The sequence below is a fragment of the Lontra canadensis genome, unplaced genomic scaffold, assembly GCF_010015895.1.
Source record: "Lontra canadensis isolate GAN:19392208 unplaced genomic scaffold, GSC_riverotter_1.0 scaffold1, whole genome shotgun sequence".
Lineage (NCBI taxonomy): Eukaryota > Metazoa > Chordata > Mammalia > Carnivora > Mustelidae > Lontra > Lontra canadensis.
This window is the reverse complement of record NW_022630995.1, coordinates 12,903,565-12,919,243: the sequence shown is the minus strand read 5'-3', so window position 1 is coordinate 12,919,243 and position 15,679 is coordinate 12,903,565. Positions and strand designations below refer to the sequence as shown.

Below are 15,679 nucleotides of genomic sequence, written 5' to 3'. Positions count from 1 at the left end.
TGCAATGTAGACTGATAAGACAGTTAAGAAATTTACAATAAAGGAGGCATATAAAACTAGATACAAATACTTACAAAGGCTCATTTAAATCAAATTTTATCGGAGAAGGGGGCCTCTTTGGTGACTGCCAAAACAAACCTAACAAAAGATACAAATATTATTTTCATTATAGGGACCTACTTATAAATTATATTAAACGTTCTTCTCAACAGTTGGTCACACTTACTGCCATCTTTTAATCGTGTGTCTAGAGGAAAACAGTGAAGAAGCTGAAGAGCCTAAAGAAAAAATCAATTATAAAAATCACTACTTAGTATTATCTGAGCTTAAAAAAAGAAAATCAAAATGCATAAAAAGATACACAGTGAAGCCTCTAGCTACCTGTGTACTCTCTCTATCCATCTTCCTGTTATCGCCACCCCTCCAATGTGGAATAACCTCTACTATTATTTTTTAATCAATGCTTACAGTTCTTTTCTTTTCTTTGTATCTACAGCAAAATGAATATACATTATGTTATCAATTTTTACACAGTGGCATATCTTACATACCATTCTGCTCCTTTCAAAGAGTTAATTTAAAACAAACATGAAACCAGTAAAAATATACCATTCTCTGTATTTTGAAATGACACGTGATATTTGAGATTCGCTTCAAAACCATCTGGGGAGGGTATATTGGGGAGGATATATAGATGAAACAAGATTATCAACAAGATGATAAATATTAAACCTGGGTGACAGATTTGTGAAAATTATGTGGGGGTTCATTATACTATTTTTTCCACTTCCTATGGTTGAATTTTTCCATAACCAAAAGCTTTAAAAAAAGTATAAAAGGTAAGGACTAAAAAGAGTTCTTTAGATTTTGAAACAAGGGGTCATTGGTAATTATGGTAAAAATAATTTGAATAGGAGTGAGGAAAGAAGACGCATTTACTGGGTGAGGAAGTAGCCAACAGTAAGTATAAGACCACTTTTCTTTTTTTTTGGTCAGAGAGAGTGAGCACAGGCAGAGGCAGAGGGGGAAGCAGGCTTCCTGCTGAGCAAGGAGCCCGATGTCCCAGGAGCGTCCCAGGACGCTCGGATCATGACCTGAGCTGAAGGCAGCCGCCTAACCAACTGAGCCACCCAGGCGTCCCTAAGACCACTTTTCTAAGCAGCAGAGACAAGGAAGTGAAAAGCAAGGATAAGTATAATCAAAAGACTTTTTAGAAAAGATGAACTTACTTTATATTCCAATAGGTAAGAGCCTAAAGAGAGGGAGAGACTCAAGAGAATGGAGAACACATTCTAGCAACTGTCAGTAATGGGAGATAAGAATAACAGCTAATATTTAGTGAGCATGTATGGGCTAGGTTCTGCTCAAAATGCTGTGCATGTATTATTCACTTATTTGATCCTTACACTACCTTATGAATTACGTACTAATTTATTATCCCCATTTTACAAATGAGGAAACAGACACAAAACAGACATAAAATGTGATTTTGGGTATCGGTGGGCAAGGCAAAATCCAACAAAATTTCTTATTCAACATCTCTATTTTCTCAGTTTCTTGCTTTATTCTGAACAACAAACTTCTTTTAGACTACTGATGAAATTATCCTTTATTCTCCAGAGGGAAGCCCTATCTGAAAAGGAATTTTGCACAAAGAAAGACAAGGATCAAGTAAATGTACGACTGACAAACCAATGTGTGGAGATTATTAAGTGCATTCTTTTAACATTCAAAGAGAAATCAGTTGTGTGCCCTGCACTTGTTTTCACTTAACTCTCTACTTATTTCTGAAAAGATTCCCAAAAGAAAGAACAGATGTTTGGTCCAATGACATTAATTTGGTAGCAATTAAACGTGCCAAGGTCATATCTCTTACCTAATGTTTTATAACACACACTTACCTTATGGTTAAAATATTTTTCAAACTTTAATCTTGCTAATTCTATACACTGGGACCAATTTCTAGGTCTTCTGCTAAGTAACTTAATAACTTGAAAACACCCTTCTAAACTGTGTCCAGTTTGTATCTTCTAGAATGTGAGAAAAAAGAAACCCAAATAAATACATTTCAATTAAACAAAGAACACCCACCTACCACCCACACCATTCCCAGGAAGTATAAGCCAAAGTTTGAAGTGCCAGCTCATATGACCTATGATTTTAATTTTTTCACCATGAGCTCCTTGTCCCTGCCTTTTTCTTTTTTCTCTTTCTTTCCTTTTTTATGGGAGGAAGAATGGGAAAAGACAGCACATGAAATTTCAACGGTAGTTTCTTATCTGACAAGTTAGCCTCATGTCTTGCTGGCTGTAAGTTGTTAGTACTACAGATGTACTTAATATAAGAAGTGCTTATGAATAACATTTTATACTAAAAAGTTGACCTGTTTAGTACAGGAATAAAGAAAAGTAAGAAAACATCTTTAAAGTTGTTCTCAAGTCTCAGAGATTACTATCCACTCATGAAATTTTCACTGGAACTCACCTCAGTGTTTTTCCAAAGAATTTAACAAGCTACTTATTGTTTTATTATTATGTTATCTTTCTTAGGTTAAATCATGTGAATTTCTTTTCTGTAGCTCAAACATGGTCAAATATTGGCCATTCTGCACAGTTCATACAAACTAAAAAGGGGGTCATTTCTGACTTGCTAATTTGATTCCTCATGGACTTACTCTGTACAATAATGATGCTATACTTTCTTTAAAGAGGTAAAATAAACTCTTTATAGGCAATTTGCAAATAAGATTACACTGACACAGTGTTGGGATTATATTAAAATGTATTGATTTTTACCTGTAATACTTCTTCTGCAGATGAATAAGTTTGCCAAAATTTGTTAAACAATGAAGGCTTGTGGGAAAAGGAACTTTCAAACTATAAAGGAAAAAAAAAAGTTACAAATAGAAGTCTGATTAAAAATTGGAAATATCTTCTCTTCTACTTCAAATAAAAACAAAATAAAGATCTTTATTACCTTATCTCTTGCCCACTGTATAGTATGTTCAATAGCAGCTGGAAAGGATTTTAGAGTACAAAATGGTATTTCCTCTTCTGGGGGATCCCGCTTAATTTATAAAATATGACAACAGATAGTTAAGAAAAGCAATGGCAATTTTTCATTGATTGAATTTACTTGAGTGTTAAGACCATTAAAAAATAAAATGTATTAATAAAATGAATCTAACATTTTTATATCTTCTTTCTCCTAGGCAAATAAGAGGAAAAATGAATTCTTGAGACACTTAACCCATTTGCTAACAGCAATGTAACAAAAATCATGAATTTTATATGACTTATCTGTGCACTTATTTGGTACCATGTGGTACTTACAGCAGGCTCCCATATATATTTCTCCAAGAATCAAGGTGACATTGAAAACTTTGCAATTCCCTACTTTGAAAAGTAATTTAAGAATCCCCCAAACAGTTTTCAGCATACCATGAGTTCCCTTCTCCATGGAGAAAAAAATTTAGCAGCAGGATCATATGTCCTTGATGCTTGGTGTAAGTCCCTTACAGAGCGTGTGTATAAATAAACAACAAATAAAAAAGAATGAAATCCTGCCATTGCAATGACATGGATGGAACTAGAGAATATTATGCTAAGTGAAATAAGTCAGAGAAAGACAAACACTGTATGATTTCACTCATATGTGGAATTTAAGAAATGAAACAAGGAGGAAAAAAAGGGAGGCAAACAAAGAAACAGACTCAATCATAGAGAACAAACTGATGGTTACCAGAGAGGATGGGGGTGCAGAGATGGGTTCAATAGGTGCTGGGGATTAAGCAGTGCACTTGGATGAGCACAGGATGTTGTATAAAGTACTCAATCACTATACTGTATATCTGAAACTAATATTACACTGTATATTTAAATAAAAACTTAAAAAAAAACTGTGTCCAGTTTGTATCTTCTAGAATGTGAGAAAAACTTAAATAAAAACTTAAATATTTAAATAAAAACTTAAAAAAAAACCCCAAAATTTAAAAAAATAAAATAATTAAAAAAATAAAAAGAACTTCCAAAAAATAAAGAAAAGAAACAGCAAATATCTATGTTTCTCATGTAAAAAAAATCATTAAAAAGACCCATTTTCTTTTCTTTTTTAAAAAATTTTATTTTTCATTAACATATATTACTAGCCCCGGGAGTACAGGTCTGTAATCTCTAGGTTTACACAGTTCACGGCACTCACCATAGCACATACCCTCCCCAATGTCCATAACTCAACCACCCTCTCCGTACCCCCTTTCCCCCAGCAACCCTCAGTTTGTTTTGTGAGATTAAGAGTCTCTTATGGTTCATCTTCCTCCTGTTCCCATCTTGTTTCATTTTTTCCTTCTCTACTCCCCAAACCTCCCATGTTGCCTCTCAAATTCTTCATATCAGGAAAAAGACCCATTTTCTATTATAGGGTACACTTGGCTTAGGCTTATTGGTTTAACAAATCTAAAATGACTCACTATATCTCTTTTTACTTAGAGATTTATATTTCAGTTTGTTCATATGAAATACCATAAAATATTTTATAAACCAAAGAGGGAAGCCAGAAGAGAATTCCATTTTTTCTGAGTATAAAGTCAGATAGGAAAAGGTCTGGAAAAAATGTGGTAGAATGACAGAATCAAGCATTCCCTATTTTGAAAATCATCTAATATGACCTCAGCGTATCATGATTTTCTCAAACTTCCTTCAAATTAAACTTATAAATTTTGTCTACTATAATGTTTTTACTATATAAACTTCTGATTTAATGAGAATGGGAAAACTTTTAAATATTTAAAAATTTTACTAAAGCAAACATAACTATTAAAGTGATATTTACACTTGTAAACGAAAAAAATACTCTTTCCATTTTACAACTTGGATTGGTCTTTTTTAAAATCCTAAAGCCTACAATTATTTCCTAGGCCAGGGTTTTTCAGCTTTGGCAGTGTATCAAAATCACTTGTGGAGGTTAAAAAAAATTACATCTATATGTTTGGTATATACATAGATAGCCTGATTCTGCCCATGGATCACCTGAGTTTTCAGTAAGATTTTGGATGGGTCAGTTCAAATGTTGTTAGAAAATCAATTAACCACCTCTGAGAAATGAACAGTAAACACAAGAATAAGACTGCAAAAAGGCTATAAACAAAATTTTGATGACTTAACCTCTTTAAAAAAATGCCTATGTACATATATATGCAAATTACTGACAGATGACCAACAGATTAGGAAAGCTAAATCAAATCTGCTGACTAATGAAGAGAAAAAATGAGATATAAAAATTATGAGATATAAAGAAGAGAGACATTTATTTAAAAATGTCAGTTCACTTACATGACTATTATAGGATTCAGTTAAATGAGGTACAATAACTTCAGTGTGTCCCTTAGTGCCCATTGTTCCAGAATCCAAGAGGGGTCGCAGATTTGCTAAGCAACGGCTATTTGAAAAGGTAATATTTAAGTGAGCAGTAACAATGTAAGCAGGGAACATCTTAGCACCTTCTGTTAATCATTTCACACAGTGATCACTTTTTGAATGTAATATCAGGGAACAGATACATTACCTCCAAATAATGCATTTATCTTTTCTGTCCCCCTCCTCCCACAAATTTTGTTGCTCAACCTATTAATTTTTGTCCTTTTCTTCTTCTATTACTACTACTACTACCACTACTACTAGATTTTGGGCTTCAACTTTCTTTTACTCTAGGTTAACTCTTAACTAATGTACTGACCCTTCTTGTCTTGCTTTCTATTTCTTCTTTGGTTATTTTCTGACTACAAGTTCTGTCCTACTGTATCTTCTCAATGTTCTCTTTACCTCAAACAGTATTAACATTCTTTCTTAATACTTATAATACCTATATTCTATATACTTTAATTTCTTAAAGTGTTAATTCTTCCTTCCTCTGCCCAAGGTAACAAACTTTCAACTACACTCTCCACTGGCCAATTTTTCTGTTAATAAATCTGCTCAAGTCATAAAAAGATGTAAGAAAAATTATGTAAGATGTACACATTATAGTCACTCACTCATTTACTTATTTAACAACTATTTACTGAATGACATATGTTGGGCACTGAGGATACAGTGATGGGAAAAAAAATGGTCCCTGAAGAAATGATTTAGTGAGAAAACAAATATTAATTAAGTAAGTGCATCAATAAAATTCAGCACTATAATGGAAAAAACAGAGTGCTGTGAAAGACTGCCATAGGAGGATCTACAGAATTTAGTGGTTAACAAAAGTCTGTTTGAATAAAGATACTTAGGATGAAACTGGAAGGCTGGAAGGAAAAAACAAAAAAACCAAACCTGGTAGATTTGGGGTTGGGACTTTTAGAACAGGATAAGCATGATTTCCCAAGTCTGAAGGAGAGTATGTAGAAGTGTCTGAGGTGAGAAAGTGCTGGATGCCCTGGAAGAACTGAATGAAGGAATGTATAGTTGGGATGAGGGGAGCCAGCGAAGATAGGTAAATTTTAAGCTAGAGTGGTAGATGGACGGCAGACACTCTATGAAAAACATTTAGGCCATGTAACACTTTTGAATTTTATACTAGGTATAATGGGAAATCACACAAAGGATTTGGGCCTGATAACTATAAAAGAAACACAAAGAATGATCAGAAAAATGGGTAACTTTTCAATAAACAGGTGTAGAAAAGAGAGCAAACAGAAGAAAAAATTTTTATGAACCTGAATTTCAAGAACTTACCTGTCTACGTATCTCCTGGCTTCCACATTATCTAGTGCTGTAATAATTATATCTTGTTTAGTATAGAACTCATCATTGTAAATAGCCTCAGTGGCTGGACATACTTTGTTCAAGTGTGCATCTATCTTTAGTTGAGGATTTATTTTCAGGGTTGCATCAGCAGCAGTATAGCTTTTAGGTTTCTAAACAAGTAACAAATAAGAACAGAAGAAATAAATGTTAAGTAGAAAAGCCAGGCCATCACTGAACTTACATATTTTTCATATGAGAGTAATTGGAAATTACATTCATATGAGAGTAAATGGAAATTACATTCACCATGGTCACATTACATTTAATAACCCACGTTAGTCTGAATAATTAACACATTATTAATGGAAACCTAAACAACTTCTATTTTAGCCATGTGCTTTAGGGTTCTTAAAATATCAGTTATTAAAAGTACATTTTTCCTAAGACTAAGGTTTGAACCTGGTAAGTGCCTAGAAAAAAATAAGAACATATTCAGTTAATTAGCAATCCTAACTGCAGAAAATGAGCTCTAAGAGGTATGGGAAGTTAACACTTTGGTACTGAAATCTTATAAATATATTACTATTTCTGGATGGAAATATTTAAAAAACTATTATATATGTTTCAGTTTTATAAGAGTTCCCCTGACACGTTTTTACTTCTCAGTGCTCTTTAAGTATACAAATTATAAGTTTTGTCAGAACTCAGTAAAATAAACAGACCTTAAAAGTTCTTCTACAAGTAAAATGCAGAGTGAAGGAATTGTGTGACATACATTTTGGTTCCTGACAGACGCTGTTAATTTTTTTATTGTATTTGGATAGGTGAGGCAATTATGCCACCTGCTTTTGTAGTTACTTTTTGGTTAATTACATTCCCTAGCTGACCAAGATTATCAATGGGTTGTTGAAAAATAAATTGCAAAAATATTTTTAAAGTGAAAGCAAGTATGTTTCACTGACTAAAATGCTTCTTTTCCTCAATATTTTGAATTCCATAAAAAGACTGAAAACCGGCATTATTTTACAATAAAGAGGATGTTAAACAGTAAGATCAAAGAGCAAAAAAATTCTAAGTGTGAAATTTTACCTATTTTGTAATAAAGACTCCAAAAAAGACACTGTCAAATGTGTGAGCTATTAAAACTTTAAATTAGGAAATCTGTACCCTTTGTTTCTAAAATTAAATATGTAGATACATCTTGATTATATAATGAAAGAAATACTTCCCATGATTCACAACTTAGATTTTATATCCAAAATCAATATAAAAACCAATTTTTACATTAAATTTTATATTTGTCGCAAATGTCATTCCCAATGTTTGACAGTTTGAGAGAGTCTAATAATACAAAAACACCTTATGCTTGCTCATGCACCGTTTTCTATTTATAAAATGGAAACCCTCTTTTTTGAAAAGATGTTTTAAATTTGAAACAGAGTAGCAACAAACCTGTATGTGGTGAGGACGAAATAGGAACTGTCTATTCAAGTTGGATTTTTCTATCAGGTCAGGATCTGTAACTGTAACCTAATGTCAAGAATAGAAAAAAGCTAACATTAGGTAAGAGAAAAATTTACATCTATTTTGCTTTTCTCAGAAAAACTAAAATAATTCCCACAAGTTATTCTAAATTATTTTAGCTGGTAGAAGTTATAATACAAATATTCCAATGGTTACCAATATTAATATTTATATACTATGTTCATCTATAATTAATGCTCAGCATGGGAACATGTCAAACAAAACTGCTAAAACTGATGACAGTTCGTGTTCAAAACTTTTTTCTAATTATTCATAACAAGAGGCTAAAACGTCACCACATTTTAGAAACATGTGATGGACTAGCCATAAAGAAGTTAATTAGCTCTTCTTTCTAAACATATTTATTTTCAATTGCAACAAATTTGGAAAGAATGTCTCCATGTTTCAATTAGAAAGAACTCTTGCTACATCAGAGGTCTACAAACTACAGTGTAGGTGGCCTGCCTGTTTTTGTAAATAAATTTTGTTGGAACACTGTCATGCCATTTGTTTTAAGTACTGTCTATGTCTATTTTCATGTTGTAATGGGAAAGCGGACTTGTTGTGACAGAGATCCTTGGTTCACAAGTCTAGAATAGCTGCAATCTGGTCCTTTAAGAAGAAGTCTGCAGACATTCTAAGGGATGCAAAATGAAAATAAACAGATCCAAGATAATCTGAAAAGTATGCATTTGTCACTTAGGTTAGCATTTGTACAAGATCTGACTAGGAGCAGTATTGCTAGAAGCTAGTTTATATATCAACTTTATATTGTGTTTGAGTTGTTAGGTATTGACTGATGTTCATATTCACTTTTTTTAGCTGGTATTACCTGAATACTTCTGTTTTTTGGGGGGTTTGTTTTCAACATCACTATACAATTATGTGTTAGAGTGTCTCTTTAAAATAGGAAAGAAAAGGCATCAAATAGAAAATGTCTTTTAACAAAAACTTTATAATCATATATAATTATGTGATTACTGATATAAGGCTTTTTTTCTACCTCCCCCACCCCACTTTTTTATTCACTCCCTTTTGGGGGAGTCTTAAGTTTTCTTAACTCCAGTCCCCCCTCAATCCTTACTAAATTGGTTTGGAAGTTAACCATCTATTTTTATACAGTTATATTCAAAATATTCACACACACATGTGACTTAAGCTCTAAAATTAATGACAGTATCTTCCTCCCGAATAATTAGAGGATATTTGAACTCTCTCTTTTAATATCAATGAACATTTTACTTATTTTTAATCATCCCATCCCCAAAGTCAATATTTTAATTAAAGCTTAAAAAACCCCAATGTTTATTTAAATCTAAGAATGCTGACAAATGCCTCCACTTACCCTTGATTCATGCACTGTACATGTTATCTAATAGTTCTTTCAGTGAGAACCAATAAATGATCATCTTTCATCATTTCACCTGTCAGTTATCTTTACCTCTCTTGAAAGATAACGTAGCTAGGTATATAAATCTAGGTTGATAATAATTTCCCCCTATACTATGTAGTATACTATTAAATAGTATATTAATTAATTATATAATAATAATTATTATTATATAATTAATATTAAATAGTATACTATTTTCTCTCTGAAAATTCTACTACACTTCTGTTTGACTATGCAAATGAATCCTCTTTCATTAAAGAAAGACAGCTTTCATAAAAAAAAGAAAGATAGCTTTCTGGGTTTTTAACTTCTATGCATCAATTCTCATTTCAGTTATATGTGAATTTTAAGTTCACTGACTATACAAAAAGTCTTATTTGGTTTTCTGTAAAAATTTTAGTGCTTTCTCTCTCTCGTGTTTCTATTCCTTTTTAAAAAAAAAAATATTTATTTGACAGACAGTGATCACAAGTAAGCAGAGAGGCAGGCAGAGGTGGGATGGGGGTGGGGGAAAGCAGGCTCCCCGCTGAGCAGAGAGCCTGATGTGGGGCTTGATTCCAGGACCCTGAGATCATGACCCAAGTTGAAGGCAGAGGTTAAACCCACTGAGCCACCCAGGAGCCCTCCCTTTTTTTTTTTTAAATCTTTGGTCATTTTAAAGTTTATTTTAAAGTTTGATCTATTATTTGTAGCACTCCTGTAATCTAGTTCGTCTATTTTCATTAACTTATTATTCTTCCAGGTGGTACTTTTTTTCTCATGGATTCTCCTTTTTTATTGTAAATTGTCTTGAATGGGTGTTAATTTCTTCGCATAATTCTATATACTTTCGGTGTTTATTTATCACCACAATGCAGTTCCACATTTGTTATTGTCAGCGCTCTGGAGATTTCAATGATCTTAATTTTATATTCATCTCTCTCTTTGAAGTTTTTGTAAGATATAATTTTGGATTCTACACACCAGTATGGTACATACTCTTCATTAACAGTTTCTCATAAATTACTTCCTTTTCTATTTAATGTTTTAGACATATACTCATATATACTTGTGAATAACCACAGCTTTTAGCTCAGAAATTAATTTCTCTCTTGGTTCCTGGAACTTGGGGATCTCTCCTTCCTTCTTCCCAGTTAGTCGGGCTACACTTATAAACACTATAAAAGAGAATAATTTATATGGCAAGTCTATGTATTTGCAGGATAGAAATCTGTGCACATTAACTTACTGTGCTTTGTCATCTGAAATCAGTAGGATTATTTACTACATTTACTACAGTACCTTTATATGCTGATACGCATTATGAATTTCCAAGAAGTTAAGATATTCAGGTGATTCCCAAACTTAGGTAACCAAGATTTCTTAATTTTCTTTTTTTTTTTTTTTTAAATTAGAAATACCTTTTAAAACCACTAGAACTAACAGTGGCTTGTGAAACACAATTTAGGAAATGCTAAGCAGGAAAAATATGTATGTAAGAATATCAGTCTATAACTGTGATAGTAAGTTTTTAAGTGGAATATGAAGACAATGTTAATATAACTATAAACTGTGAACTAGCATATAAATTTTAGTCATTTCATTACTAGTAATCACTATGAAAAATCTATGAAATTACTACTCTTGGAAGCTAGTTTATATATCAAAGACAAAACAAATTAGTGAAATATATTCTTATTTAAATATATGACATGGCTTCCCAATTAACTCACATTTACCATCTTAAGAATTTAAACTACACCGAAGTTTTTATTATTCCCTTTTCTTTTCTTTTTTTAAATGTGTTTTGCATTTTTTAAAGATTTTATTTATTTATTTATTTGACAGATCACAAGTAGGCAGAAAGGCAGGCAAAGAAAGAGAGGAGGAAGCAGGCTCCCTGCTGAGCAGAGAGCCCCATGCGGGGCTCAATCCCAGGACCCTGGGATCATGACCTGAGCCGAAGGCAGAGACCTTAACCCACTGAGCCACGCAGGCACCCCTTCCTTTTCTTTTGATAATCACTAATTGAAACTTTATCTGAGAACTCTGCCACTTTAATGTTAGCTGCTCCCATCTTTAAGATTTATTTAATAATTCGTAAGGAATCTTAGTAGAAATAACAATTCTTTTATGCTTTATAGTTTGCAAACCCATTTCAAAAGAATTTGATCTTCATAATTACATTATGAGGTAGAAAGTAGAGATATCAGTTTCATAGTATTAGAAAAAGAAACTGAGGAACAGAGAATTAAAAAGTATTTTGCCACAAGATCATGTAACATTCAAAAAAGTTGTCAGAATAGAATCAGAATCTCCCAATTTCTAGCATAATTCTCTCTCCTCAAAAATTAGTATTTCAGATCTATGCAGTCAAATATAGTACAAAAGCGAACAGCAACAGAAATATAAACTTAATTCTCAAGGATTTATATCTTACCATTCCTTTTTCTTTGCCTGTACCAACACCAAGTAAAGCAAAGTTTTTTAACATTTCACAGCCTATGGCTCCACATCCCACCTACATAGGAGAAAAATGAAATATATCAGATTAAATACAATTAAGATGACTTACTACAAGGAAATTTCATGTTAACTTTCTTCAAATGCCAATTTTTAATATATACATATGATTTCTAAAATAATTTGAACATTTGTGATTCACTTTAGAGTACATAACTAGTTTATTATACTATTTTAACTGTTTCATTTAAAGGAAAAAAATGTATAAATCAAGTAGGGAAAAGCTTAATATTTACAATTCCTTTAAATAGAAGACATTTTACTATTCCAACAAAAGCAAACAATTGAGCTAATTATTTGTATGAAATAGAAACAAACACAAAACACCAGTGCAACATTTTGATGAAAAAGATTCCTTGTTTATAGATAATCTTTAAAATTCAGTTGATGAAGTTACATACTCTAAGACTTTCCATAGTTCAGCAACAGCTATAATACTCAAAACATTATTTAAAAAACAATTACTACAAAATCAGCAGTATTTTCACAACCGATTGTAATAATAAAAACCCCATTAATGGCAGGAAAAGGAATTTTTTTTCTGAGGAGAGATATCCTGCCAAAGCACTAATTAAGATTCAAGAAAGACAGATTCTACCTACATCTTCCTTGATTTGGTAAGGAAAAATTTAAATGGTGGAGGAAAAAAACCCACCCCAAATCTAATTTTTAATGTATTTCTAGAAAATCATTTAATTTTCAAAACTTATTATACTCATATTTTAATTCTGAATGTATTAATTCTTTATACAAGAGGTTGGCAAACTTTTTTTTGGTAAAGGATCAGATAGTAAATATTTTTTGTTTTGTAGGCCATATGGTCTCTTTCTCAACTACTCACCTCTGCTATTATAGCATGAAAGAAGCCACACACAATACATAAATTAGTAAGTTTGGACGTGTTCCAAATGAAACTTTATTTACAAAAACAGGCAGCAGAATGGATCTGGCTTATCTTAAACTTCTACTAAATGTCTATTCTGTCAGGAATTGTACTCACTTAGACTCAAATTTGCTTTAATAAATGAACTTGAGGATACACAATAGGAGTTTGGTTGTACTGTTTATTCTCATCATTATTTATACTTACTAAAAAGATATTCAACTTTTGTAGCTTCTGACACAAAGTGTCTCCAATGCAAGCTCGTAAGGCATCATATCTATCTCCTCTGAGGAAAATAACATATACCAAAAACCAGAAAGGCATAAAAACATTATGAAGATTAGTTTCACCAACTTAATGTTAATACCAACTTAATGTTGTACTTTAAATAGTATACTCTGAACTTCCTCCAATCTAAAAGGCAATTATCTTATTTGAAAGACAAAAACCATATTAAGAAATCAGTTTTTCTTTCTCCATTTAATATCCTATATCCAAATGACTTAAGTAAAGGTGACTTCAGTTTATCTAGAAAAGACAATTTTCTAAAGCAGGGATTTTTTTTTTTTTTTTTAAAAAGAGAGTGCATGCACACACAAATGGAGGGGGATGGACAGAGGGAGAGAGAGAATCTTAAGCAGGCTCCACACCCAGCATGGAGACTGAAGCCAGGCTGGATCTCATGATCTTGAGATCAAGTAAGGGAGAATTTTTTTTTTTAAGATTTATTTATTTGAGAGAGAGAGAGAGACGGAGTATGAACAGGAGGGTTTAAGGGAGAGAGAATCTCAAGCAGACTGCACACTGAATGTGGACCTGATGTGGGACTTGATCTCACAACCCTAAGATCATGACCTGAACTGAAACCAAGAGTTGGATACTTAACTGACTGTATCACCCAGGAATCCCAGGTAGGGACTTTTAATAAAGGTTCCTAGAGAAGTCTACGGTAGCGCTTTGGAGTTGTTAATGCACTTAAATTGAAGGCAGAACTTTGGGACATGTGAATTTTGGGGGGAATAATCCATAAGCTTCTATCAGATTCTCAGAGCTTTGTGACTCAAAGATGAAGAATGATACAAATAAAAGGTGCAGATAGCAATTGTTTTCATCTATTTTTTTTTTTAAAGATTTTATTTACTTATTGGACAGAGAGAGAGAAAGAGATCATAAGTAGGCAGAGAGACAGGCAGAGACAGAGGGGAAGCAGGCTCCCTGCTGAGCAGAGAGCCCGATGTGAGGCTAGATCCCAAGACCCTGAGATTATGACCTGAACCGAAGGCAGAGGCTTAACCCACTGAGCCACCCAGGTGCCCCTGTTTTCATCTAAATTCGGAATGGTATTTTAAATGCTAACTATTCTCATGGCATATAATTTAAAACTTTATATTCATTATTTATAAAGTGATAAAGAGATTCTGCATTATTCTGACACTTAAAAATAAGCTCTAAGTAGAGAAAAAAGTAACTGTAGAAGTCAGCAACTTACGGGAAAAGACCTCTAAAACAAATGCATATTTGAGCAGAAACTCTTTTAGCCTTGTTATCTCTTATAAATATTCAACTAAGAAAAATGCAAGAAAAATTTCAGAATTACCGTGGGAGAAATTGTTCACATTCTGGTTTACCTAGGGATTCAACAATATCCGCTGCTTCAATGTATAACTTTAAAGTAGAAGATAAAAACACAACTTACTATGTATAAACATTAAATTGCTAAAAAAAAAAAAAGCAATTTTTCTCTTCTGTAGTTACTGAATAATCATTAAGGAAAACAATGATAAAAATACCAATCCCGAGTAAAACAATACATTAAAAAAAATTTGTTGCTTTTTATACGATATACATCCCTATATTACTTTATTAAAACAATGGTTAAACTTGAAGAACTGTTAAAAAGATATAATTTGATTCATGTCACTTACCCATCTTAAAACTGATACATTTTAATTTTAACAAACCAAAGGAAATTTCACCTCCAAATCTATTTATAATTACATAAAAACTCCGGAAGCCCCATTCATTTTCAGCTACGTTTGAATAAATAATCTGATTACTTTTAGATAAGAAAGTACCTACTCTGTTTTATTTTCCAGTTTGGGCATATTATGTGATTTATAATTACATATACCAGAAGGGAAATGATTTAGGAAGTCACAATTTTAGCATTTAAAACAATACCATGTTAAAGTTCATTAAAAAAAGAATTCACTCTCATTTTCATTTAGGTAACTTATGTGGCAAATTTGAACATAACTAAATGGCTGTTTATTTATTTATTTTTTATTTATTTTTATTTTATTTTATTTTTTATAAACATATATTTTTTTCCCCAGGGGTACAGGTCTGTGAATCGCCAGGTTTACATACTTCACAGCACTCACCATAGCACATACCCTTCCCAATGTCCATAATAACCCACCCCCCCAACCCTCAGTTTGTTTTGTGAGATTAAGAGTCACTTATGGTTTATCTCCCTCCCAATGCCATCTTGCTTCATTTACTCTTCTCCTACCCCCTTAACCCCCTAAATGGCTGTTTATTATAGCAACACAGAATCCCTATTAATAACAACTTATATTCCCCATACTGTTAACCGCTGTATCTAAATTAGACATTTACAACTGAACTTGTACTCTGTGTTAAAAT

The 15,679-nt window shown here is 32.4% G+C and overlaps 1 protein-coding gene across 2 annotated transcripts in view; it reads right to left on the bottom strand.

The window, feature by feature from the left end:
* UBA6 (ubiquitin like modifier activating enzyme 6) overlaps positions 1-15,679 on the bottom strand; it is an 83,607-nt gene that overhangs the window by 15,974 nt on the left and 51,954 nt on the right. For both annotated transcript variants that reach the window (XM_032847603.1, XM_032847690.1), the window contains 11 exons: positions 14,628-14,695; positions 13,238-13,316; positions 12,065-12,145; positions 8,181-8,258; positions 6,717-6,898; positions 5,331-5,436; positions 2,977-3,066; positions 2,796-2,876; positions 1,902-2,030; positions 227-278; positions 75-138 (listed from right to left, as the gene is read on the bottom strand). In XM_032847603.1, the coding sequence (XP_032703494.1) occupies positions 75-138; positions 227-278; positions 1,902-2,030; positions 2,796-2,876; positions 2,977-3,066; positions 5,331-5,436; positions 6,717-6,898; positions 8,181-8,258; positions 12,065-12,145; positions 13,238-13,316; positions 14,628-14,695 (1,010 nt within the window). The remainder of the gene's footprint in view (positions 1-74; positions 139-226; positions 279-1,901; positions 2,031-2,795; positions 2,877-2,976; positions 3,067-5,330; positions 5,437-6,716; positions 6,899-8,180; positions 8,259-12,064; positions 12,146-13,237; positions 13,317-14,627; positions 14,696-15,679) is intronic.